Raw genomic sequence first — 21,383 nt, 5'->3', positions numbered from 1 at the left:
AATCTGCATTTACTGGTGTTTCAAAGACACGGATCCAGTTTCCACTTGTGCAGAAATCCAGGCCCTCTCAGCACCCGCCCTGCCCACCGGCAACCCCAAATCCTGAGCCACTTATGAAAACCTGCCTACATGTACCAGTGCCAGAGAATTGGAGTGAACTGAAGCATCGGGGGTTGTTTCACAGGGCTGTCTCACAGCCCCATTCCCTCAGGGAAATGATCAGGAGGGCAGGAACTTTCCCGTGAGACTCAGGTAATCCCATCAGGGCTGGCAGCTGAGGTGCCTCAGTACCTGTTGGTGATTACTGAGGCTCCTTGTTCATTCCTTTTGTGTCTTAATTCAAGCGCTTGGCTGACATCCCTGGAATAGATTTTGGGCACAGTGACAGCAAGAGTCCTCCCACACTGTGTGTAAATCGGGTATAAAAAGCTACAATGTGAGTCCTACTTGTTATACATCTGAGATGGAAAAGCCCCAGATCGGGAGAATAAAGCCTGATGCTATTTTAGGCCTTCAGCACAGATGTGCAATAAAAACCCCATGTTTCACAACCCAACATTACTTATAAAATAACTCCATTAGTAACCTGCAGAGCTTGCCATAAAGCCACTTTGCATTGTTGATTTGCACAGACTGGGCATGAAAGCAATAACCAGAAAGCTCAGGTTGAGCTTGACCTTGTGCTGCCCATCCAGGGCAGGAGGGATGGTGGGTTTATTTCAGCACAGGTACTGGCTTGGTGCCTGAAAATAGAAAGGTACCTAAAGCAAAGCCTTTTATTTATCTTCAGGCCATTTCCCTTGGATCACAGCGCTCCTGGAAAATCTACAGGTACAGAATAAGGTGAATAATCTGATTGGTTTTTTTCTACAGATATTCTGTTTTTTTCCATACATGTCATAGGATGAAAATACAATTTGTATGTGAAAAAAAATTTGAAAGATCCATGTCTGCCTGCGCCTGTGAGCTGCTCTGGGGAGGGCTGGGTCATGGGAGGCAGCGCTGCCAGCTTCAGCCTCACTGAGCACATTTCTGACAGGACACCACAGCACATATGGAAAAAATCAAGCAGCACTGAAGTATTCTGAGAGAGCACTAAAAATCTGCCGGGTTTTTTGTTATAATTTTTAATTTTGTCCTTTAGAAAGAAAAGCAAACAAGTTCAGCTGATGGGTTTACTATTCAAAAGGTTGATTTTATGGTGTTCTGCCTTTTAGAGAATTCAGGCAATTCCCGTTCGAACTGAAATGTCAGCATTTTGTCACTGCATATGTTGTTGCACAGAGCCATAACGGGGTAAAAAACCGGGAGAGGAGCTCTCTGCATCAGCGTGGCAGCTCTGAGAATGCCAGGAATGGCCCTGTGGGATCCCAAGCCATGGGAAAGGGCTGGTAAAAAGTTTGTGTTTCTCCTGCAGCAGGAAGCGCCCGGGCGTAGCATGAGTGGCCCTGGCGCCGCGGGCCATGCCCTTCTCCAACAGCTCTGAGCTCAGCCCGTCCTTCATCCTGGCCAGCCTGCCGGGGCTGGAGGCGGCGCAGTCCTGGATGGCCATCCCGCTGTGCTCGGCCTACGTGCTGGCGGTGCTGGGCAACGGCGCCGTGCTGCTGGTGGTGCGCGCCGAGCCCAGCCTGCACGCGCCCATGTACTTCTTCCTCTGCATGCTGGCCGCCATCGACCTGGCGCTGGCCACGGCCACCGTGCCGCGCATCCTCTGCTTCTACTGGTTCGGCAGCAGGGAGATCAGCTTCGCCGCCTGCCTGCTCCAGATGTTCCTCATCCACACGCTCTCGGCCGTCGAGTCCACCGTGCTGCTGGCCATGGCCGTGGACCGCTACGTGGCCATCTGCCACCCGCTGCGGCACGCCGCCATCCTCACCAACGGTGCCACGGCCAAGATCGGGCTGCTGGCCGTGGCCAGAGGAGTGCTCTTCTTCCTGCCGCTGCCCCTGCTCCTCCTGCCCCTGCCCTTCTGCGGCTCCCGCGTGCTGTCCCACTCCTTCTGCCTGCACCAGGACGTGATGAACCTGGCCTGCGCCAACACCACCCCCAGCGTGGTGTACGGGCTCACCGCCATCCTGCTGGTCATGGGGCTGGACGCCGTGCTCATCTGCCTCTCCTACCTGCTCATCCTGAAGGCCGTCCTGCGCCTCGCGGCCTGGAGGGAGCGGCTCAAGGTGTTCAGCACCTGCATCACCCACATCTGCGTGGTGCTGGCCTTCTACGTGCCCCTGATTGGGCTGTCTGTGGTGCACAGGTTTGGGAAGGACCTGGCTCCGCTGGTCCACATCATCATGGGCAACATCTACATCCTGGTGCCCGCCGTGCTCAACCCTATCATCTACGGGGTGAGGACCAAGCAGATCCAGAGGAGGATCCTGAGCTTGATTCACGTCACCGACAGAGCTCCCCGGTGACCTGAGCTGGGCGCTGCCCCGTGTCCTCACTCTGGCTCACCTTGTTTTACACTCAGAGCCTTTGGTGCCGGACTGTCCTCTCCGTGTGCTCTGAGGCGCTGCCACCAGGCAAAAGCTGATTGTACACTCCCCCAGAGAGTGTTTGCCCTCACCAAACTCAGAGAGAAATGACTGCAGTGATCTAAATCCAAGCCCAACCTGGCAGGTTCCACAAGAAGGGAAAAGTGACTCAGCAAACTTACACAGATGTCCCAGCATTGCACGTCTTGGTTCCCGTCTCACCTCTAACAGTGGCAGAGCAGAGAAAATGCCGGCTGGTTTGGGATGATTTAGTTAATTCATTGGTTTCACAGACACATTCCAGAAGTTTTGCCAGAAAATTTGCATGTAGCATCATTCTTTAAGTAAAATAATTACAGGACACCTGTCCAAAGTGACATTACAGATGCAGAAATGCATTTCAGAGAAAGAACATCCCCCTCTGTGGTCTTGTTCTGACCTGCTGTGCACTCTGTCAAGACCCCTCAACCTCCTCAGAGCAGATGCTGTGTAAAAACTTCAGACTCAGAGTTACTGGTAGCAATTGTAAAAATCATTTAAATTTGTAATTGTATTCAAGAAAATGAAAACATCTCAAGGGAAAAAAACAAGCAAGTTATAAATGTCAGTGATGACTCCAAGCTGAAGGAAGTCTCATTTCCAAGCCACACTGGGAATTCCTAAAACGTCCTGCCACCAGCACCACTGAGCAGAGTCTGACACCATCCTCTGGCACGCCTTGGAGAGACGAGCAAGGATTGAGGGGAACCCCTCTCAGTGTTCTCGTTACCACGAGTTGTGGTTTCACACTCGAGGGGGAATCGGGGATGTTCCCACTGCAGCAGACACAGAGATCCCTCAGCCAGCGGAGCCGGGGCTGAGCTCCCGTTTGGTCACCGTGGGTTTTGCTGCCCCAGGGTGGCACAAAGGCCCTGCCCAGGCCTTTCTGGGGGAGCAGCAGCAGCACTGGCCTGATCTGCACTGCATCAGGAGGCACAGGTGCTCTCAAACCCCAGTGTCTCCATTAGGATCCCAGAATCCCAAATCCCTGGGGCTGGAAAAGCCCTCCCAGCCCTGGCAGTGCCAGCTGTGCCCCGTGCCCACCTTGTCCCCAGCCCAGAGCTCTGAGTGCCACCTCCAGGGGACACCTGCAGGGATGGGCACTGCAAAGCTCCCTGGGCAGCCCCTGCCAAGGCCTGAGCAGCCTTTCCATGGGGAAATTCCTGCTGCTGGCCAAGCTGAGCCTGCCCTGGCCCAGCCTGAGGCCGTTCCCTCTCCTCCTGTCCCTTTTTCTGAGCCCTGTCCCGGCTGTCCCCTCCTGGCAGGAGCTGTGCAGAGCCACAAGGTCCCCCCTGAGCCTCCTTTGCTCCAGGCTCAGCCCCTTCCCAGCTCCCTCAGGGATTCTCCAGCCCCTTCCCAGCTCCCTCAGCCGCTCCTCACAGACTGACTCTCTAGGACAGAGCAGGTCCCAGAGCTCAGGGGCTCTTGTCCGTGACTTTAGATGGGAGATGTCACCAAGGGCTCTGTTGTGGGCGGGGGCCCCCAGTGCTGCAGTGTTTGGTGGAGTTTGGTGCAGTTTCTTCCCAGTTCCAATGAATGCTGGGAGTGAAACAAGCCTCATTTTTGTAGTCTGTGCTGGTACAGCTTCAGTCTTGGTATAACCTTTTTCTGCTAAATTCAACCTCAATTTATTTCAAAATAAATTCTTTCATTTAGGCGAGTTACAAATGGTTCTCATCTGGGACTTCAAGGCAATTCTGTCTCCTGTCATTTTTGGCATATTCTGGTTTAATAGAGCTTAGAAGGGTAAAAAAAAAATTTTGTAAAAATGAAAACAATCTGTACCTGTCTAATGTGATTTGGGAAATGTGAATGAATTTTTCAGAGGCATTATGGGTCTAAACCCTTTTCAGGTGGCCATGGCACCGAGAAATGGCTCCTGCTCATTCCCCATATGCTCCTGTTTTTTCCTCTTGTGCTGATAAAAAAAAAAATAATAGAGAAAAATGAATGAACTACTCTGGAATGCTGTATTGTATTTCCTACTCATTTATTTCTCAGAGAGCTAATAGAGGCTCGGAGCAGGAAGGCATGATGGATTGATTTCTCCTGGGTGCAGATAAAAACTCACATCTTGTTCTCCAAAGTTTAGTCATGGAGTGTTGCTTTGCTGGGGAACAGAACATGCTGAACATGGCACTTGTCTTTGCCACTTCCCTCCTGGAATGTCCAGTGCTGAGGGCCCAGGTCACCTCTCCTGCAGCAGAAGGAAAACCTCAACCAGCCCATGGGCACACCCAGCCCACACCTCCTCCGTGAGCAGGGCCAGAGCCAGAGGTGGGGCTGGTGCAGGGAAGGGTTGGGTTCGCTTGACTGAAAGGGAAGGGTTGGGACAAGGCGAGGAACGGTGGAGAGGGGAGGAAAGAGGAGTTTGGGAGAGGTGGGAAGAGGATTGGGAGTCACAGGAGCCTGGAGCTGGCAATAGAGGCAGCAAGGACACACATGGGACTGTAGCAGATGGAGATTCCTAGAAAATCTCCTGGGAGATGGCCCCCAAGTATTTCTCTTCTCTTCTCTTCTCTTCTCTTCTCTTCTCTTCTCTTCTCTTCTCTTCTCTTCTCTTCTCTTCTCTTCTCTTCTCTTCTCTTCTCTTCTCTTCTCTTCTCTTCTCTTCTCTTCTCTTCTCTTCTCTTCTCTTCTCTTCTCTTCTCTTCTCTTCCCTTCCCTTCCCTTCCCTTCCCTTCCCTTCCCTTCCCTTCCCTTCCCTTCCCTTCCCTTCCCTTCCCTTCCCTTCCCTTCCCTTCCCTTCCCTTCCCTTCCCTTCCCTTCCCTTCCCTTCCCTTCCCTTCCCTTCCCTTCCCTTCCCTTCCCTTCCCTTCCCTTCCCTTCCCTTCCCTTCCCTTCCCTTCCCTTCCCTTCCCTTCCCTTCCCTTCCCTTCCCTTCCCTTCCCTTCCCTTCCCTTCCCTTCCCTTCCCTTCCCTTCCCTTCCCTCCCCTCCCCCTCCCCTCCCCTCCCCTCCCCTCCCCTCCCCTCCCCTCCCCTCCCCTCCCCTCCCCTCCCCTCCCCTCCCCTCCCCTCCCCTCCCCTCCCCTCCCCTCCCCTCCCCTCCCCTCCCCTCCCCTCCCCTCCCCTCCCCTCCCCTCCCCTCCCCTCCCCTCCCCTCCCCTCCCCTCCCCTCCCCTCCCCTCCCCTCCCCTCCCCTCCCCTCTGGGGGTTGGATACAGTTCCCAGAAATGGAAGGGCTTTATTTGCTCAACATTTGGATTGCAATTGGCTCTGCTGAAGATTTGGCACAGAGGGGTTGCACTGCCTGAGCTCCACAGAGCAGAGCCCAGGGGTGCAGGGTGACACCCACACCAAGTGAACTGAACAAACACGGTTTGGGGTCCCAAATCTGCCTCGTTACATCATCATCCTCCATCTGTGCCATGGGCATGGTGCTCCTGACTTCTCTCTCCGTGCCTGGATTAAAGCTGGGGATGAAAAGCAGCCAAGAAGGGATAGATTGCTGTTGTTTGGAAAGGATCATTAATACATACTGCAACAGTCTTAATTGCACACCCAGCAATTAAACCCAAATTTAACCTTGAACTGCCCAGAGAAGGGCAATGGAGCTGGGGAAGGGCAGGGTGGGGATCAGGCTCTGCTCCCAGGGAACAGGGAGGAGAGGGAACGGCCTCAGGCTGGGCCAGGGCAGGCTCAGCTTGGCCAGCAGCAGGAATTTCCCCATGGAAAGGCTGCTCAGGCCTTGGCAGGGGCTGCCCAGGGAGCTTTGCAGTGCCCATCCCTGCAGGTGTCCCCTGGAGGCTGGAGGTGGCACTCAGAGCTCTGGGCTGGGGACAAGGTGGGCACGGGGCACAGCTGGGGCTGCCTGGGCTGGGAGGGCTTTTCCAGCCCCGGGGATTTGGGATTCTGGTCTAGTAGAAGGTGTCCCTGCCCATGGCAGGTGGTTGGAACTCGATGATCTATCAGGTTCCTTCTAAGACAAGCCCTTCTATAATTCGAGGATGGCTCTTAGATCTCCTTCAAATCAAAACACTGGAAGAAACCAGGTACAGAGCAGCAAAGCACAGCCCTGTTTGCGGGGTCATCGGCACCGAGTGGGTTAAAAGCTGCCACCTTCTCTGCCTTCTGTCTCTAATTATGCCTGAAGTAGCGGAGGAGATGCAGAGCTCCCTGCTGGGATTGATGTGTCAGGCAGAAGAACATCCCAGGTCTCTGCAGAGCAGAGTGCCCCTGGGGACAGGGTGAGTGCTGAGGCTGGGCCAGCAGCCCTCGCTCTGCACGAAGGGCTCTGGTGCCGCGGCTGCTCCGGGCAGCCCCACTCCGCCTCCCACTGCCTCTGCCTGGGAGCTCTGCTCCCTGTCCCCGTGCTCCCCACAGAATCATGGAGTTTCAGGTAGAGCACCATCCACAGAGGGAGCTGCCTGGAAGGAGGTGAGGAAGAAAATTGCCAGGATTTGCGATTCCCGGGATGTCTAAAGCCACATGGAAAAAAATGGGGAATGTCCCCAGAGTGCAGGTGACACTGCCCCAGCCCAAAGTACCCGTGAGGTTTCCAGCACAGGCCAGCTCCAGTTGGTGACTGGTGGCCGTGCTGGGGCGGGCTGGGATGGTCACAGTGTGAGATCTGTCTGCATGCAGCGGGACCAGCGCCCAGCTCGGCTGCATCAGACCCTCGAGGGGATCCACTAGACCAGAATCCCAAATCCCCGGGGCTGGAAAAGCCCTCCCAGCCCAGGCAGTGCCAGCTGTGCCCCGTGCCCACCTTGTCCCCAGCCCAGAGCTCTGAGTGCCACCTCCAGGGGACACCTGCAGGGATGGGCACTGCAAAGCCTGGCTCTGTTCTGGGACACTGCCCATCCCTCTGCTGCCTGCAGGTCCAGGAAGCTCCAGGAAGGCTTCCAAAGGCTCCAGCCAGGCTGGGGACATCAGCCTAGTCTGCACTGCAGGGCTCCTCAAGGGATCCTTTCTGCCAGGGATTGGGGAGAAGCTGAGCAATGTGCAGGGTGTGAGTGAGTCCCATCCTTTGGGGGCAGAACAGGTACCACTGGAGCGTGGGCTTGTGGGCCAGGGGGAGGGGGGCTGTCAAATACTCTGACACTGGCACTTTTGGCCTGAAATCCATGGTTTCTTGACCAAGCCGAGCACTTGGCAGCTCAGTTTACACTGATGAGCAGCACAGTGCTGTCAAACGTCCTTAGAGCTCAGGGCTGGATTCATCTTCCCCCTAAGCACACCTCAGGAAGGTTTATTTCAGACCAGCTTTCCCCTGGTCTCCTGGGCTGGTCACCTTTTAGACACTGGACAGTAGCAAGTGTGCATCTCAGGCAGTCTTCCCGTTCAGTTTACCCAGGAGGAATCCAGCGTGCTCCAGGAGAACCCCCCGGGGCACAGGACACTTCCAGTGGAAGCTGTCAGGACACTTATTTTACAGGGGCTCTCCTGGCCCAGTGCAAGCAGGGGCCTGTAGCATTCACGTTCTCTGAACAGAGAGACATAATTCTCTCTCTCAGGGTTTTTTCTTGGGGAAGCACAGAGGGAAGAAGAGAAAACAATTCTTATCTGTGCCTGTGTTTGTGTCCATATGGAATGTGGTATAGAGATTGTTTACTCAAAGTGATTACTTAATTAGATTCTGGTGATAGCTGTTTGGATTCAGGGACCAATTGGATCCAGCAGCTGTGTTGGGACTCTCAGGAGAGAGTCACGGGTTTTTTGGTTAGTTAATTAGTGATATAGTTAGTTAGTGATAGTTCTTGTTAGTCTAATAAAGTGCAATATAGTTATAGTCTAATATAGTATAATAAAGTGTGGAAACCCAGAGCACCGGGAACATTTCTCTCTCTGCTCTGGGGTGTCCTGAGCCCCAGGGGAGCACTGACCCTGACCCTCATCCATGGAGAAAACTTCCAAAGCCTCAAGGTAAACCAGAAACCACAAAAGTGTGAAATGGATTGTGGAGATTGTAGAGAGCAGTGTAGTGTGTCACAGGGGTGAGAAATTTAGGGTTCAGGATTTTTAGTATGTTCTAGATGGGTTCAAGATGGAGGGTACAGGGTGTTGTCTCGAGTTCCTTTCCTCTTCTTCCTCTCTCTTCTTGGGTTTGGGTGGTATCTTGTAATTGGGCAGAAAAATCCGCATTGCGGGTCTGTAGGGGTCAGTCATTGGGTTAGAAAGGGAAATAATTTAGGTGTCACTTCCTAATTGGGTAGCTTAGTTTTTGATTAGACTTAAAAGGCCTTGTAAATAAAGTAATTAATTAGCCTTCTGAAATCACTAGGGTTCAGAGCTCATTCTTCCCAGGCATTGGGTCGCTTTTACAACAGGGGCCAAAGGCTGGGGGGGAAATCTCAGCCTCCAGACCCCCTCACAGCAGTCTGTGCCACTGGCCAGGCCAGGTCCAGAGTGCTTGATGCTCGTTTTGTCCCGAGGACAGAAAGCCCTCAGCACAGAACAGCCAAGAAGGGTTCATGTCTCTGAACATGAGCCTACATGGACCCTACTGCCTTCTCCCACCAGCCTGGGAGCCCTTGTGGAGGGGGATGCAAAGACACTCACTGGCAGCCTGGAGGGAAGATGCTCAGGCAGCTCCTGTTTGAGTTTGGATCGAGAAATATCTATTTCAATATTGGTGTTTAAGGCAAAGCGATCCGGGCTCTTCTGGGCTGCTTTTCACACGTCAGCTCCAGATAAACACCAGCTCCCTCGGGGAGCTGCTCTAGGGGCAGTGAGGGTCAGCTTCCGAGGGAGGGGGCCCCTGTCACCAAGAGCTGGTTGCCCTCAGACCCTTTTTTCTTGTCAGGGAGAGCTGTGCACACCATTAATCCAACCAGGGCAGAGCAGGGGTGCCACAAGCTGCCCTTGGCAGCGCCAGGTGTGCCATGGTGTGATCCTGATAACCCCCTGAGACTCTGCTTCCTGCAGAGCAGGGACCTGCACCCACATCAGGGCCAGAAACCTGTGAGGAAGGACAGTCATTGCCCATTTTCCAGCCTGGCCAGGTGGGTAAGTAGGACTGAAATCTCTTCCCAGCACGCAGAAGTGGTTCCTGGGCAGCACAGGGAGCTGCCAGAGCTCTCCCCTCCAGGAGAGGGTGATGTGGTTATTGCTGACTTCATTCCTGCTGGAAAACAGCCCTCCAGTTTGTAATGCAGGCATAGCCAAGTCCAGGATCTGCCACCCCTGCCTGGCAGATGTTCACAGTGCTGCTTTTTGGCACCCACGAGCTGCTGGGTGCTTGGCAAAGCCTGGCTGCCCTGCCCGGGCTCCCAGCTGTGCTCGGCTCTGAGAGGCACAAACTGCCTGGCACAAAGGCACTTCCCCCAGGCTCTGCTGCTGCCAAGGGGGTTTTTAGGGAAGGGAAAGGTCATCATGGGGCTTTTTCACAGAAAGAAGGAGAACAGAGGTGCAAATGATTTAAGATAATAATAATAATAATAATAATAATAATAATAATAATAGTGACAAAAATAGATCTAACGTGAGGATGAGGCTCCCTGCCAGCAAAGAAGATGTGCTCTGCAGCACTCACACAGAGGGGATCCAGGAATCTCCCCCATAAAGCACTGAATCCACACTCAGATCTCCAGGTGAGGGAGATCTCCAGGCGATGTCCAAGCCAGCTCCTGGTGGGAGCACGGGGCTCCTCCTCTGGGCCTGGGAAGGCCAGAGCAAGGAGCAGCGAGCTCCCAGCTCCCATCCCAGGGGTGGGGTTTGTGTGGGATGCTCCCTGGGGTTTGTGTGGGATGCTCCCTGGGGTTTCTGTGGGATGCTCCCTGGGGTTTGTGTGGGATGCTCCCTGGGGTTTGTGTGGGATGCTCCCTGGGGTTTGTGTGGGATGCTCCCTGCTTTCCCCTGCCCTTCAGCCAGGGTGTCTCTCCCCAGCCCTTTTGCTCCCTGGAGCAGCACAGTCAGCACAGGATCACTGTGCCAGTGGAGTGAAATCCCCTGAGCCCCAGCACAGCAAGGAGCCCACCATCACTGCTCATCCATCAGCCAGACACGGGCTCCTCCAGCTCCACCAGCGCTCTGCCTTTCGGGAGTTGTCCTTCTCCTGGCCAGGAGCCGATCACAAAGGTAAAATTCCCTTGGCTGTCTCAGCCAAGCCACAACTCCAGATCCCCACTGTCTCAGGGACACAAAGCTTTGCTCTGTGTCCTGACTGCCCTTTTATGAGTTTGGTGAATTCTTTTGGAGGATGAGCAGGATCTGCTGTGGGATCTGCTGTGGGATCTGCTGCTTGATCAAAGAGGCTGCACTAGGAAAACGAGGAACAGGCTGAGACCCTTCCGAGGTCTTGGGGTTGGAGCACCAGGTTTGAGAAATCTCCATGAGGGTTCCCACATCGACAGATGTGTTACACACACCCACCACTGCCCAAGGAGCGTGGTGAGAGGGCAGGAGTGGTCAAGCTCCCTTCTCCGAGCCTGTGTGGGGCTGCTGGTCCCAGTGCTGCCCTGTCCCAGCGAGGTGTCACCAGGTCCCGGGGGCTCTGGGGGCGTTGGGGCTGCAGAAGCGTGTTGCAGCAGAAGGAGGCACATGTTCTATGTGGAACCGAGGTTTTAACACCCCTATAAAAACACAGAGGGCAGCTGTTACCAGTCCAGAGCCTGCCCTGGTGTCCTGTGCGAGCTCTGGGAGCTCCCCGTGCCCTCCATGCACTCCCTGGTGACAGCACAGAGCAGAACGAGTCCTGCAGCAACCCCAGTGTCCCCCATTCCCCTACAAGGGGTTCATTAGGAGCATTTGGCTGTGGGATTTGGGACACCTATGGTGTGGGGGCGCCTCCATTTGGAGCCCCTCTGCCACAGAGTCCCGGCCGTGGCCCTGCCCGTGGCTGGGGTGGAACAGGGGGAGCTTTAGGGTCCCTCCCAGCCCACAGCACTCCCTGGTCCTACCGCTCCTCCTGTCCTCCCCCAGCTGCTGCCTTTGCTGTCTCCCCTCAGTCCCTTCGGTGGGAGGAAAGGGGGAAGGCTGCAGCTCTCTCCCTGTTTTGTGTCTGTGCAGCTCCCGGCACGGTGGAGCTGTGCTCCCAGGAGCTGCAGAAGCAGCAGCAATTGCCAGAATTTACCTGTCACCCACGCTGCCCCCGAGGGCACAGGTCACTCTTGCAGCTCTAAGGCACTGGCAAATCCAGAACCTTTTGTTTCCCTTCATTTCCGAGTTCATCCACCACCCCAGCTGCTGCTGCCACTGCTGTAAGCCCAGCTGCTCCCAGTGCCAGGCATTTCAGCCGATATTTATTAGGAAAACGCACAGCAACTACAATTCTTATCGGGAATGCTGTTATTGCAGCTGCAGCTGTGAGGAGATCTGTGGCACAGAGCTGTCAGCCCAGGGCTCCCGAGCCCAGCCCAGCAGCCCTCGGCAGTGCTGGGCTCCGTGGAATACAAATCACGGCAGGGGAAGGATGCTTCAGGGGCTCGAGCCTTGCATGCAGAACGGTGCCTTTGGGCTTGTCAGGAAGACATTAAAAGCAAGCTATAAAATGCCCCTCAAGCTGACACTAATGAGAGCCTGACTGGCCCACTGCTCTTTTTAGGGGAGGGTGTGGGAGAAGTTAAACGTTTCCAGCCCCCAGCATTCAAGGAATTCGCACTCAGTCTGTCTATGTAAACAGAGAACTTGGCATTGTTTGGTTGGGGACTGAACTCATCAGCATGCCATGAGAAATGGAACTGGTGTATTTTCAGCTGCCCCACGTCTCAGACAAAGCTCCAGACACCTGCAACTCTGCTCCTCACTTCAGCAGCTCAATAATTAGCTTGATAAGTTAAATTAGCAGACAGCTTTCCAGCGTGCTCTAACGGCCTTCAGCACGAAAATACAGATTTAAGTATCTGAATCTGAGTGTGCAAGCTCCGCCGTGCACAGCATCGTCATCCTCTGCAACACCCCACAAAAGCAAGCAGCTGGATTTATTCACTCTGTGCACCACCCACTGTTCTGGTCTTGGTAAAAAAGGGTAAAAGCTGGCACAAGTCCATCCTGCCCATCCAGGGCTGTGCCAGGGCAGACATGCTGCCCATCGTGGATCTGCTCAGCTGCATTGCTGCACAGCCAGGCCAGGCAGGAGCACTCCTCAGCTGCCCCTGCCGAGCCCTCCTGCCCCTGGGACACAGCAGCAGTGCCAGGCACAGGCTGAACCCCAGCCCGGTTGTGCTGGGAGCAGCAGGTGATGCTCCCAGGGACGGGCAGCACCAGCCCTGCTGGCCTGGGCCTGCCAGCACCGTCTGCCAGGCTCCCAGTGAGGCCAGAGCAGCTGGGGCACATCTCCAGCCACGGCTGACCAGCTGGGCACCTGGCACAGGTGGCACTCCCTGAGCTGGGAGGGCTTTTCCAGCCTCAGTGGATCTGGGATTCGGGTCACTGCAAAAGCCTCATGCTCCCTTCTCCACGTGCTCGACAACACTCAGGTTTTCCCATGGCAGAACTCTGTGGAGAGAGGCTGGGGAGGGCTGAGGAGGAGGAGGAGGAGGAGGAGAGGGGTGCCCTGTCTGCACAGCAGCCCTCACCTGAGCTGGGCAAAGAGAGGTGCAGGTGAGGCTGCCCTGGAGCAGAGGCTGGGCAGAGTCACAGAATAAACAGGGATTTATGGAAAGGATCTCCTCCATGGATCCACCTTGGGCAGCACCAGAGCCCAGCCAGGGCTGCACCCAAGAGGAACCAAAATGGTCCCAAAATGCACGAGCGCTCCCGGGGGCTCTCACTGGGATCAGCTCTGCTCCATTTGCACCTTGCAGTTCATTGTCCCATTCCAGCTTTAGCCCAGGCACTCCCATCCTGCTTGTTTTTCTCTCTCCAGCCCAGCCTCTGTTTGTGCTCCTGGGCCTGAGCTTTGGATCATTTGTCCTTGGTGCCCAGCTGGAGCAGGAATTGTTTTGTCTCCCTGCTCTGTGACCAGGGCTCACCATCCTCTGATATGAAGCTCAGAACTGCACATGAAAGCAGCACCGGATGTGGAAAATAAAAAAGCTCAAACCTGAGGCATCAGAGGGAGACGCCATGAAAACGCTGCCAACAAACTGAAACAGCAGAAGGGTCTGGTCTCTGAGGTCACTGTGTGCAGTGAGACTCCTGCACTTCACCCCAAGTCAGGTAAGACTCAGGGGGAGGAAAGAGAAGCTCGGCAGCAGCTCAGAAATGTGATTCCTGCACGTGTCTGGGTCTCTGCTGCAGAGAATTTGGGCTGGAAGGGCACTGACAGAGCGGGGAGGAGGCAAGGGGGCAGAACAAAGGAAAGATGAGGCAGATCAGCTCTGACAATTCCCTCTGGGGTTTCCAACCTTCCTTCCTCCAAAGCCACGAAGGGATCAAAAATCTTTTAACATCCACATGCTATTTCTGAGGGGCTTTGCAGCTCTGCTGCAGTTGCCATGACATCAGATCGTGGCAGTGAGGGAGGAAAAAGTTGTGATCCTGTTCCCAGCCAGCCCCTGCACCAGGGGCTCACGGAAGAGAGCAAGGAGGGCAGGTGCCACCCTGCAGCCTCACCTGCTGCTTTGGCCACGTGCTTTAGGGCCATCCTAGGAAATCTGCAAGGATCCCTTTGTGCCACAGGCAGAGAGATTTTCTGTCCAAACATCTCTGAGACATGACAAAAACTGAAACAGTCCCTGCAGGAGCAGAGATTCTTTGGGCAAGTTGGGAATTTCCACTCAGGTCCTGGAGAAAACAACATCTTTATTTACCTCTCAAAAGCGATGAAGCATCTTTTGAACATCAGAGCAAGTCCAGTGCCAGTCCCCCTCCTTGCAGCCGTGTCAAACAGAGCACACACATGCCAGGGGCAGCTGATGTTGTGATTGCAATCCGACCCCACCAGCTCGGGCTCCTGAAATGCTCCATGACGCTGCCACTCCTCACAGAATTCCCTTGAGAGGTGTAAAACCGTGCCTATAAATACAAGAAAAATAACCCCGGCAGGGGCAGCACAGAGCTGCTTAAAGAGAATTTCTGGCTGGTGCTAAGAAGTGAACTGGGGACATTTTCTGCTCCAGCAATTTTGATAAGTGTGGGGATAAGGCCAAGATAAAAATAATTACATCTGATAGTCCCCTGGTTCACCTGCTCCTGACTAACGTTTGAATAAGAATTCTTTAAAAGAATTTCTGATTTAGAAAAGATTGAAAACTCCTGAGTCCCTCTGAATGCAGCTCGGGAATGGTGGGAAGTTCACCCCAGCAGGATGATGGATTGCTCTCCCACAGCATCACAGAACTTTGATGAATGAGCTGCACATGGTGCTGCCTGGGACGGAAAGGAAGGGAATGTCCACAACAACAGCAGAGAGTAATGACTGAGCAGAATTCAGGAGAGGAGGATTGCCCTTTGGCAAAATGGGTACGAAAAGGCATTGGCAAAGTGATAAATTATAGAAACCACAGTTGTGATCTGTGATCAGCCACTGGGAGATGGCACCTCTCCTCCTGGAGCCCACCATGAAAATGCCAGACTGGTTTGGGTTGGGAGGGGCCCTAAAGCCCACCCAGTGCCACCCCTGCCATGGCAGGGACACCTCCCACTGTGCCAGGCTGCTCCAGCCCCAGTGTCCAACCTGGCCTTGGGCACTGCCAGGGATCCAGGGGCAGCCCCAGCTGCTCTGGCAATTCCATCCCAGCCCCTGCCCACCCTGCCAGGGAACAATTCCCAATTCCCAGTCTCCCACCCAGCCCTGCCCTCTGGCACTGGGAGCCATTCCCTGGCTCCTGTCCCTGTCCAGCTCTGTTGTCCTTCCCAGCCCCAGACACGTCGCTGGCAGGAGGAGCCCTGCTCATTCACACACTTCACTCATGTCTGCTCATGAACAATCACCCTCATGGGAAACTGCTCATATCTGTCATGAAGCCTATGAAAAGTCATGAAATATTTGGGGGTTTGGTGGCTCTGTGCCTGCCCAGTCTCCCTGCAGGGAGAGAAACCCTTTGGGACTTGCTGGGAATCATCTCCTCTGCTGAGTATGTACCTTGTCAGCAGGAAGAAAAATGCCTCCTCCTTTGGGTGTCATGATTGAGAAAGGGCATTTATGGGTCACGGGGGGCTTCCAGCACCTTCCTGTGGGTCAGGGGCAGAGAGGGAGTGCCCAGAGATGTGGGTGAGGCAGAGACAGACCACGGTGCAACTTGGGTGCCAGAAATCCTGGATTGAATCACTTTACCCAATATTTTCCCTTAGAAGTGGCGCATCCTTTCAGCCAAGCACCGCTTTTGCCATGTCACACTCTGTTCAGATGTGCTTCCCATGCCAAGAACAAACCCTACCCGAAAGAGTCCTGCTCTGCAGGACCCACCCAAAACCCCCATCCAGGAAATTAAGTGGCTGCTCTTGGCAGAATCGCCCCCCCATCATTGCAGAGTGGGCGTCGCAGGGTGGGAGGGATGTGAATAAACAAAGTCTGCTCAGGCCTTGATAGCAAAATGTTTATCTAAAACCTGCCCCCACCCAGCTGGCTGCTGGGCCCGTGTGACTCAGCTGATTTTGGGTAGGTTTTACACCAGGGATGAGCCAGGGTAGATTAAAGTCTTCAATTTGTTTATCCTCCCCCCCGAAAAATATGAATCCTCTCAGTTTCCCTTGTGTAGGAGAGACATGCAGGTTTTACAGTAAAATTCTGAGTAGTTCCTCCGTGCAAAGCCCCCGGTGTGACCCCGGGGAGGGCAGGACTTTATCAGCCCCATACCCTGAAAGCACAGCTTCCAGAGGCAAAGCCCACACAAACCACCGGAGCCACCCAGAACCAAGGCAGGGCGTGTTTTCTGCGACCCCGCTGGAGCTGCCAGCCCCGCCAGCCGTGCCCCCAAGCCCTCCATGCCCTCAGGGACACACAGACGCAGGCAGGTTTCACAGGATGAGCTTTATTTGGCTGTTAGAAGCGGTTGGCTCGGACGGCAGCGGGTGCGGGCGCTGCCGGGCGCTCCCGCGGCTCCTCAGTGGTACTTGCGGGCCAGAGCGTGGGCAACCACACGCACCAGCTTCTGCCAGGCAGCCTGGCAGTCGGGAGTGAATTCCTTGCCGAAGTGGGCGGCCAGGACGACGACCAGGATGTCACCCAGGAGCTGTGGGGCCAGGAGCAGCCTCGGGTTAGCAACGCCCCGTACAGCCCCACACAAGCACTCACGCTGCACCCAGGGAAGCCTCCAGGAAATCTGCAGTCTTAGAAACCTCCCCCAGGTCCTTTCTAAGACGCACCTTAAAACCTCCCCCAGGTACTTTCTGAGACGCACCTTAAACTTGGTCTCTACTCTTACTCTAAAGGTTCAGGTTCTGCTGCTGTATGGGAGGAGCAACCAAAAATTCTCCAGAGTTTTTTGCAGTAAGTTTTTCTTTGCCCTTCTGGCTTTGTTTTGGAGTTTGTCTCAGCAGAAGACCCAGCCGAGCTCGCAGCACAGCAGAGCCAGCGCTCGGCCCCGCAGAGCACAAACAAGGAGCTCATGCTGACACGGGCATTTGTGCCAGCCCCAGCCCAGGGACAAATGGTGGGGTTAATTCCCCACTGAGATGCTCAGCCAAATTTTTCTCTCTGTAGACCCTCTTTTACTTTTGGCATTCCAGCTGCCATCTCCAGCTCCTCACTCATCTCTCTGTTCTCCTCTGTGCCAAACTTTGCTCTTGCCCCTTGGCTCAAACCTCTTCCTGCTCAACTGCTCTCACTTTGTTCTCCCCCTCCATTCCCACACTGGAACCATGTCCTCCCCTCCTCTCCCCTGCCCCCTGCCCCGTCACCTCTCAGCCCGTGCGGTGCCTCCCCGCCAGGCTGCACAGGGTCCCTGCCCTCTCTGTCCCCCTGCACCTTCCCCTCATGCCAACCCCAACCCCTCTTCCTCCCACACTACCCTGGCTGGGCAAACCCCTCTCCCGGTGGGGATCAGGCTCAGGGACCCCCTGCACTGGGGAGGGCAGCTCAGGGCAGGACTCACCCTGAAGTTCTCGGGGTCCACGTGCAGCTTGTCGCAGTGCAGCTCGGACAGCTGGGAAAAGGTGTTCTTGATGCTGTCCAGGTTCTTGACGGCTTCCCCGAAGGAGGTGAGCACCTTCTTGCCATGGGCTTGCACCTTGGGGTTGCCAAGGACGGCAGTGGGGCTGGACAGGTTCCCGAAGGAGGCGAAGAACCTCTGGGTCCAGGGGTAGACGATCAGCAGCCTGGGGAGAGACACAGACAGACACAGTCACATCAGCGCTCCCGTGGCTGGAGTGGTTTCCCCGCAGGTGCCACGGGCAGGTCCTGGAGCTGCACCCACCTGGCCAGGGCCTCGCCGCCGCACTCGGCGACGTTGACCTTGCCCCAGAGGCCGGTGATGAGCTGCTTCTCCTCAGCTGTCCACTGCACCATGGTGTCGGCAGGAGGGCTGCGTGTCGGCACGGAGGAACTCTGGGCTCTTGCTCCCGAAGGATCGCACGCTGGGGAGCCGCTCCCCGGCCCCGCTTTTATCCCCTACGTGGGGCCCCTCCTCTCCCCTGTGCACCCCTTCATTGGCTGAATGATGTCGGGTCCCCTCCCCGGGGGGGCCCCGCAGCCCTGGCACCCGGGGAGGGGACCCGACATCAGGGTGGGGCCCCAGGGCAAGATGCCCAGGTCCAGTGGGGACTGGCTGGCCAGCCGCCCTCCCGTCCCTGATTTCCAGCCCTGCTGGAGGTGCCGTTATCTCCAAGCAGAGTCCCCGCACGGCTCCGTGCGGGTTCTGCAGCAGCTCCCCGGGGAAGGTGCCAGCCCTGGAGCCCCTTGGGTGGTGCCAGCCCCTGAGGCAGGAGATGCAGACTTGGGGCTCCTGGGTTCTCCCTCTGACTGCACCAGTTTCTCCTTCTCCTCTCCCTGGAGGACCTGTCAGGCTTTGGGGTCTCCCTTTGCTTTCCCTGCTCTTTAGGAGTTTGATTAACTTCAGGATGACACTGCTAAAACCACGGCAAGGCCTCGCAGCCAAGAGGGAGCTCCCGTCTCAAAGAACCTCCTGGCAAAGGCCAGGCAGGGCTGGAAAGGAGATGTTATAACCCAGGGAAATCAGCTCCCTGTTGGCTCACAGGGCACGAGGAGAGATGGGAACACTGGGATTACTGGGATGCCACAGAATCCCCAAATCCCCGGGGCTGGAAAAGCTCTCCCAGCCCATGCAGTCCCAGCTGTGCCCCATTCCCACCTTGTCCCCAGCCCAGAGCTCTGAGTGCCACCTCCAGGGGACACCTGCAGGGATGGGCACTGCAAAGCTCCCTGGGCAGCCCCTGCCGAGGCCTGAGCAGCCTTTCCAGGAAGAAAAAACATCTGCACAGATGTGCAGCCTGATAGTGCCTGAGCATGGGGTTCAGCAGCCGGAGGATCAGTGGTGTCCTGAGAAGTGGGAGAGGAGCTGGGTGTCCTGGGGCTGCTCTTCTGCTCCTGTGCCCACTGAAGGTGGGAGTGGGGTGCAGGGGACTGGGATGGAGCTCATGGGGCACAGGAATGCCCTGCTGGGGTCTGGATGACCTTGGAGAAAAGCGTTTGTGTTTGTTCCTGCTCACTGCAGGAGGGGCTCGGCCAAAGGACCCTGGCCAGGCTGGGGTGGCACTGCTCCCTCCACAACAGCACTGTGGTGTTTCATGGATCACAGCACCCCAGACCTGAAATCTCATCCAGTCCCATCCCCTGCCACGGGCAGGGACACCTTCCACTGTCCCAGGTTTTTTCCAAGTCCCACCCAACCAAGTCTTGAGGGTTGTGTCTGGTACAGTCTACCTTTGCTAATCTAAGAATGACAATGACTTTAAATAAAAACCCAAGCCAACAAAACCCCACATGCAGGAAGTTACAAGCCATGGCCCAAATCTCCCTGTCACTTCTCCCACTGCACATTTTTGTACAGTTCCACTCCACTCACTCTGTGAAAGTCTTCAAACATTAAACCGAGCAATGTCACCTGATGTCTCCAAAAAGTGCCAGAGTGTTCCTGTTTGCACTTTGTGGTGTTTATTTGGGTTTTGTCCTGAACACTCCCCTGGGATCTCCATCTTGGCCAGGTTTCTTGCATGAAGAAGATCATGGCTCATGTTATCTATCCCATGTTTGTGAGCCTTTGCTCCCCCAGCCCCTGTCCCTCCCTCCCCATTCCCACAAAGAACCAGACATCTCCTGGTGGCTGGAGCAGCTGGTTTATTGGGTGATTTGAGCCCAGCAGGACCCGAGGAGAGTCCCCAGGAGTGTCTCCAGGCAGGCAGGCTCCCAGGGGGCTCAGTGGTACTCGTGGGCCAGCGCGTGGGCCACCACACGGACCATCTTCTGCCAGGCAGCCTGGCAGGCGGGGGTGAATTCCTTGCCGAAGTGGGCGGCCAGGATGACGATGAGGATGTCACCCAGGAGCTGTCAGGGAGGGAGCAGAAGCTGTCAGCTGGTGCTGCCCCCGCAGCCCTCCCCACCGTCCCCTCCGGTCTCTGGGAGTTCACAGCACAGCAAGGAGCAGATTTGTCCTGGCCCCAACACCGGGCTCCTGGCACAGCTCGGGGTCTGGCACGCCCCGGGACCCCTGCGTGTGCTGGATCCTCCCCCAGCACCTTCCTGTGCCTGCTCTGCACTGTCCTCCCTCGGCTTCTACTGACTTAACCCCTTCCTTTTCCATCCCTCCCACCCTGGCCGTCCCGGGGCTCAGAACCCTCCTGCCAAAGTGTCTGTGCTTTTTTTCCCTTCTGGTTTAGCCACTCCCTCACAGCCAAGCCCAGCTCTCCCCTCTAAACCCCGTGTCAGTTCCTCCCTTCTGGCTGCTCCAGGACGCTTCTCCTGACCAGGACACACTGCTCTGTGCATTTCTGCCCGCTCACCTCGCCTGCCTGGCTGCCTCCCCTCACAGATCCCAAGCCCGTAACTCTTCTCTGTTCCCCCCAGATATGACTCCCCTTTCCCCTCCACTGCCCCTACCCTCCACGGGCTCTCAGGCAGCCCCAGGGTTTCTCTCGAGGTCTCAGTGACTGCCAGGCCCCTCTGAGACCCCTGAAGCCCCTCCAGAGCCCAGCCCCTCTGCCCAGCCAAGGCTGGAGCTGAGTGTGGCTCACCCTGAAGTTCTCGGGGTCCACGTGCAGCTTGTCGCAGTGGAGTTTGCTCAGCTGAGCAAAACTTTTCTTGATGTTGTCCAGATTCTTGACGGCTTCCCCAAAGGAGGTGAGCACCTTCTTGCCATGGGCACGGACCATGGGGTTGCCAGTGACGGCCGTGGGGCTGGACAGGTTCCCGAAGGAGGCAAAGAACCTCTGGGTCCAGGGGTAGACGATCAGCAGCCTGGGGAGAGGCGGAGGGACACAAACAGAGACAGAGACATTGATGTTCCAGTGACAGGAGTGTTTCCCCCGCAGGTGCCGCGGGCAGGCCCTGGAGCTGCACCCACCTGGCCAGGGCCTCGGCGCCGCACTCGGCGACGTTGACCTTGCCCCAGAGGCCGGTGATGAGCTGCTTCTCCTCAGCTGTCCAGTGCACCATGGTGTCGGCAGAGGGGTTGCCCAAGCTTCCCTGAACGATGCCGAGGATGTGGCTCCCGAGGCTGCCCCAGGGATTTTTATACACGGCTCGGCCTAATCTCAGTCCACGGAGCCACTGCTTGGGGCTGGGGAGGGAGCGGGGCTGCACAAGGGAAGATAGTGGGTTTGGAAGCTGTCCAAGGGGGAGAGAGGCCCTTTTCCCCCTCTGTCTGTGCAGGGACAAGCATCACCTCAGCCCTGAGCACAGGTGGAGCTGCCGGCCCGCTGGGGGCTCCAGGGTTGTGTCCCTGCTGGGGAACATCCCCTCCTGCCAAGTGAATCCTCCACAGTGCTTTGCATGGAATCATGGAATCCCAGTCTGGGCTGGGAGGCACCTTAAAGCCCTTCCAGTGTCCCAGGCTGCTCCAACCTGGCCTTGGGCACTGCCAGGGCAGCCACAGCTTCCCTGGGCACCCAGAGCCTCTCCAGCAGCTGCATCCCTGCCCCAGGGCACTCCC

General features: G+C 56.0%; 3 protein-coding genes and 1 long non-coding RNA gene across 4 annotated transcripts; 1 reads left to right on the top strand and 3 right to left on the bottom strand.

Moving 5' to 3' along the window:
- Positions 1–1,123: 1,123 nt before the first annotated feature.
- Positions 1,124–5,064, top strand: LOC128822441 (olfactory receptor 51E2-like). Its single transcript, XM_054004149.1, has one exon. The coding sequence runs from the start codon at positions 1,464–1,466 to the stop codon at positions 2,412–2,414; it is 951 nt and encodes a 316-aa protein (XP_053860124.1). The 5' UTR covers positions 1,124–1,463; the 3' UTR covers positions 2,415–5,064.
- Positions 5,065–7,163: 2,099 nt separating this feature from the next.
- LOC128822517 (uncharacterized) lies at positions 7,164–15,737 on the bottom strand. The gene is made up of 3 exons (XR_008441471.1): positions 15,422–15,737; positions 14,148–14,352; positions 7,164–8,605 (listed from the first exon to the last, which is right to left on the bottom strand). It is a non-coding gene; the product is annotated as an uncharacterized LOC128822517 (long non-coding RNA).
- A 553-nt stretch (positions 15,738–16,290) lies between these two features.
- On the bottom strand, positions 16,291–17,872 carry LOC128822485 (hemoglobin subunit beta). The gene is made up of 3 exons (XM_054004213.1): positions 17,694–17,872; positions 17,373–17,595; positions 16,291–16,511 (listed from the first exon to the last, which is right to left on the bottom strand). Exons 1-3 carry the CDS (start codon positions 17,783–17,785, stop codon positions 16,383–16,385), a joined length of 444 nt encoding a protein of 147 aa, XP_053860188.1. The 5' UTR covers positions 17,786–17,872; the 3' UTR covers positions 16,291–16,382.
- Positions 17,873–19,548: 1,676 nt separating this feature from the next.
- On the bottom strand, positions 19,549–21,082 carry LOC128822508 (hemoglobin subunit beta-like). The gene is made up of 3 exons (XM_054004224.1): positions 20,796–21,082; positions 20,467–20,689; positions 19,549–19,780 (listed from the first exon to the last, which is right to left on the bottom strand). Exons 1-3 carry the CDS (start codon positions 20,885–20,887, stop codon positions 19,652–19,654), a joined length of 444 nt encoding a protein of 147 aa, XP_053860199.1. The 5' UTR covers positions 20,888–21,082; the 3' UTR covers positions 19,549–19,651.
- Positions 21,083–21,383: the final 301 nt, after the last annotated feature.

Source organism: Vidua macroura, chromosome 2 (assembly GCF_024509145.1).
Source record: "Vidua macroura isolate BioBank_ID:100142 chromosome 2, ASM2450914v1, whole genome shotgun sequence".
Classification (NCBI taxonomy): Eukaryota; Metazoa; Chordata; class Aves; order Passeriformes; family Viduidae; genus Vidua; species Vidua macroura.
This window is presented reverse-complemented; position numbering and strand designations above follow the sequence as displayed.

Excerpts from the sequence above, each read along its gene's own strand:
- LOC128822441 (XM_054004149.1), top strand. The coding sequence starts at position 1,464 with ATGCCCTTCTCCAACAGCTCTGAGCTCAGCCCGTCCTTCATCCTGGCC.
- LOC128822485 (XM_054004213.1), bottom strand. The coding sequence starts at position 17,785 with ATGGTGCAGTGGACAGCTGAGGAGAAGCAGCTCATCACCGGCCTCTGG. Across the intron at positions 17,596-17,693 it reads GGCGGCGAGGCCCTGGCCAG|GCTGCTGATCGTCTACCCCT; the intron begins GTGGGTGCAGCT and ends GTCTCTCCCCAG. Across the intron at positions 16,512-17,372 it reads TGGACCCCGAGAACTTCAGG|CTCCTGGGTGACATCCTGGT; the intron begins GTGAGTCCTGCC and ends CTGGCCCCACAG.
- LOC128822508 (XM_054004224.1), bottom strand. The coding sequence starts at position 20,887 with ATGGTGCACTGGACAGCTGAGGAGAAGCAGCTCATCACCGGCCTCTGG. Across the intron at positions 20,690-20,795 it reads GGCGCCGAGGCCCTGGCCAG|GCTGCTGATCGTCTACCCCT; the intron begins GTGGGTGCAGCT and ends GCCTCTCCCCAG. Across the intron at positions 19,781-20,466 it reads TGGACCCCGAGAACTTCAGG|CTCCTGGGTGACATCCTCAT; the intron begins GTGAGCCACACT and ends CCTCCCTGACAG.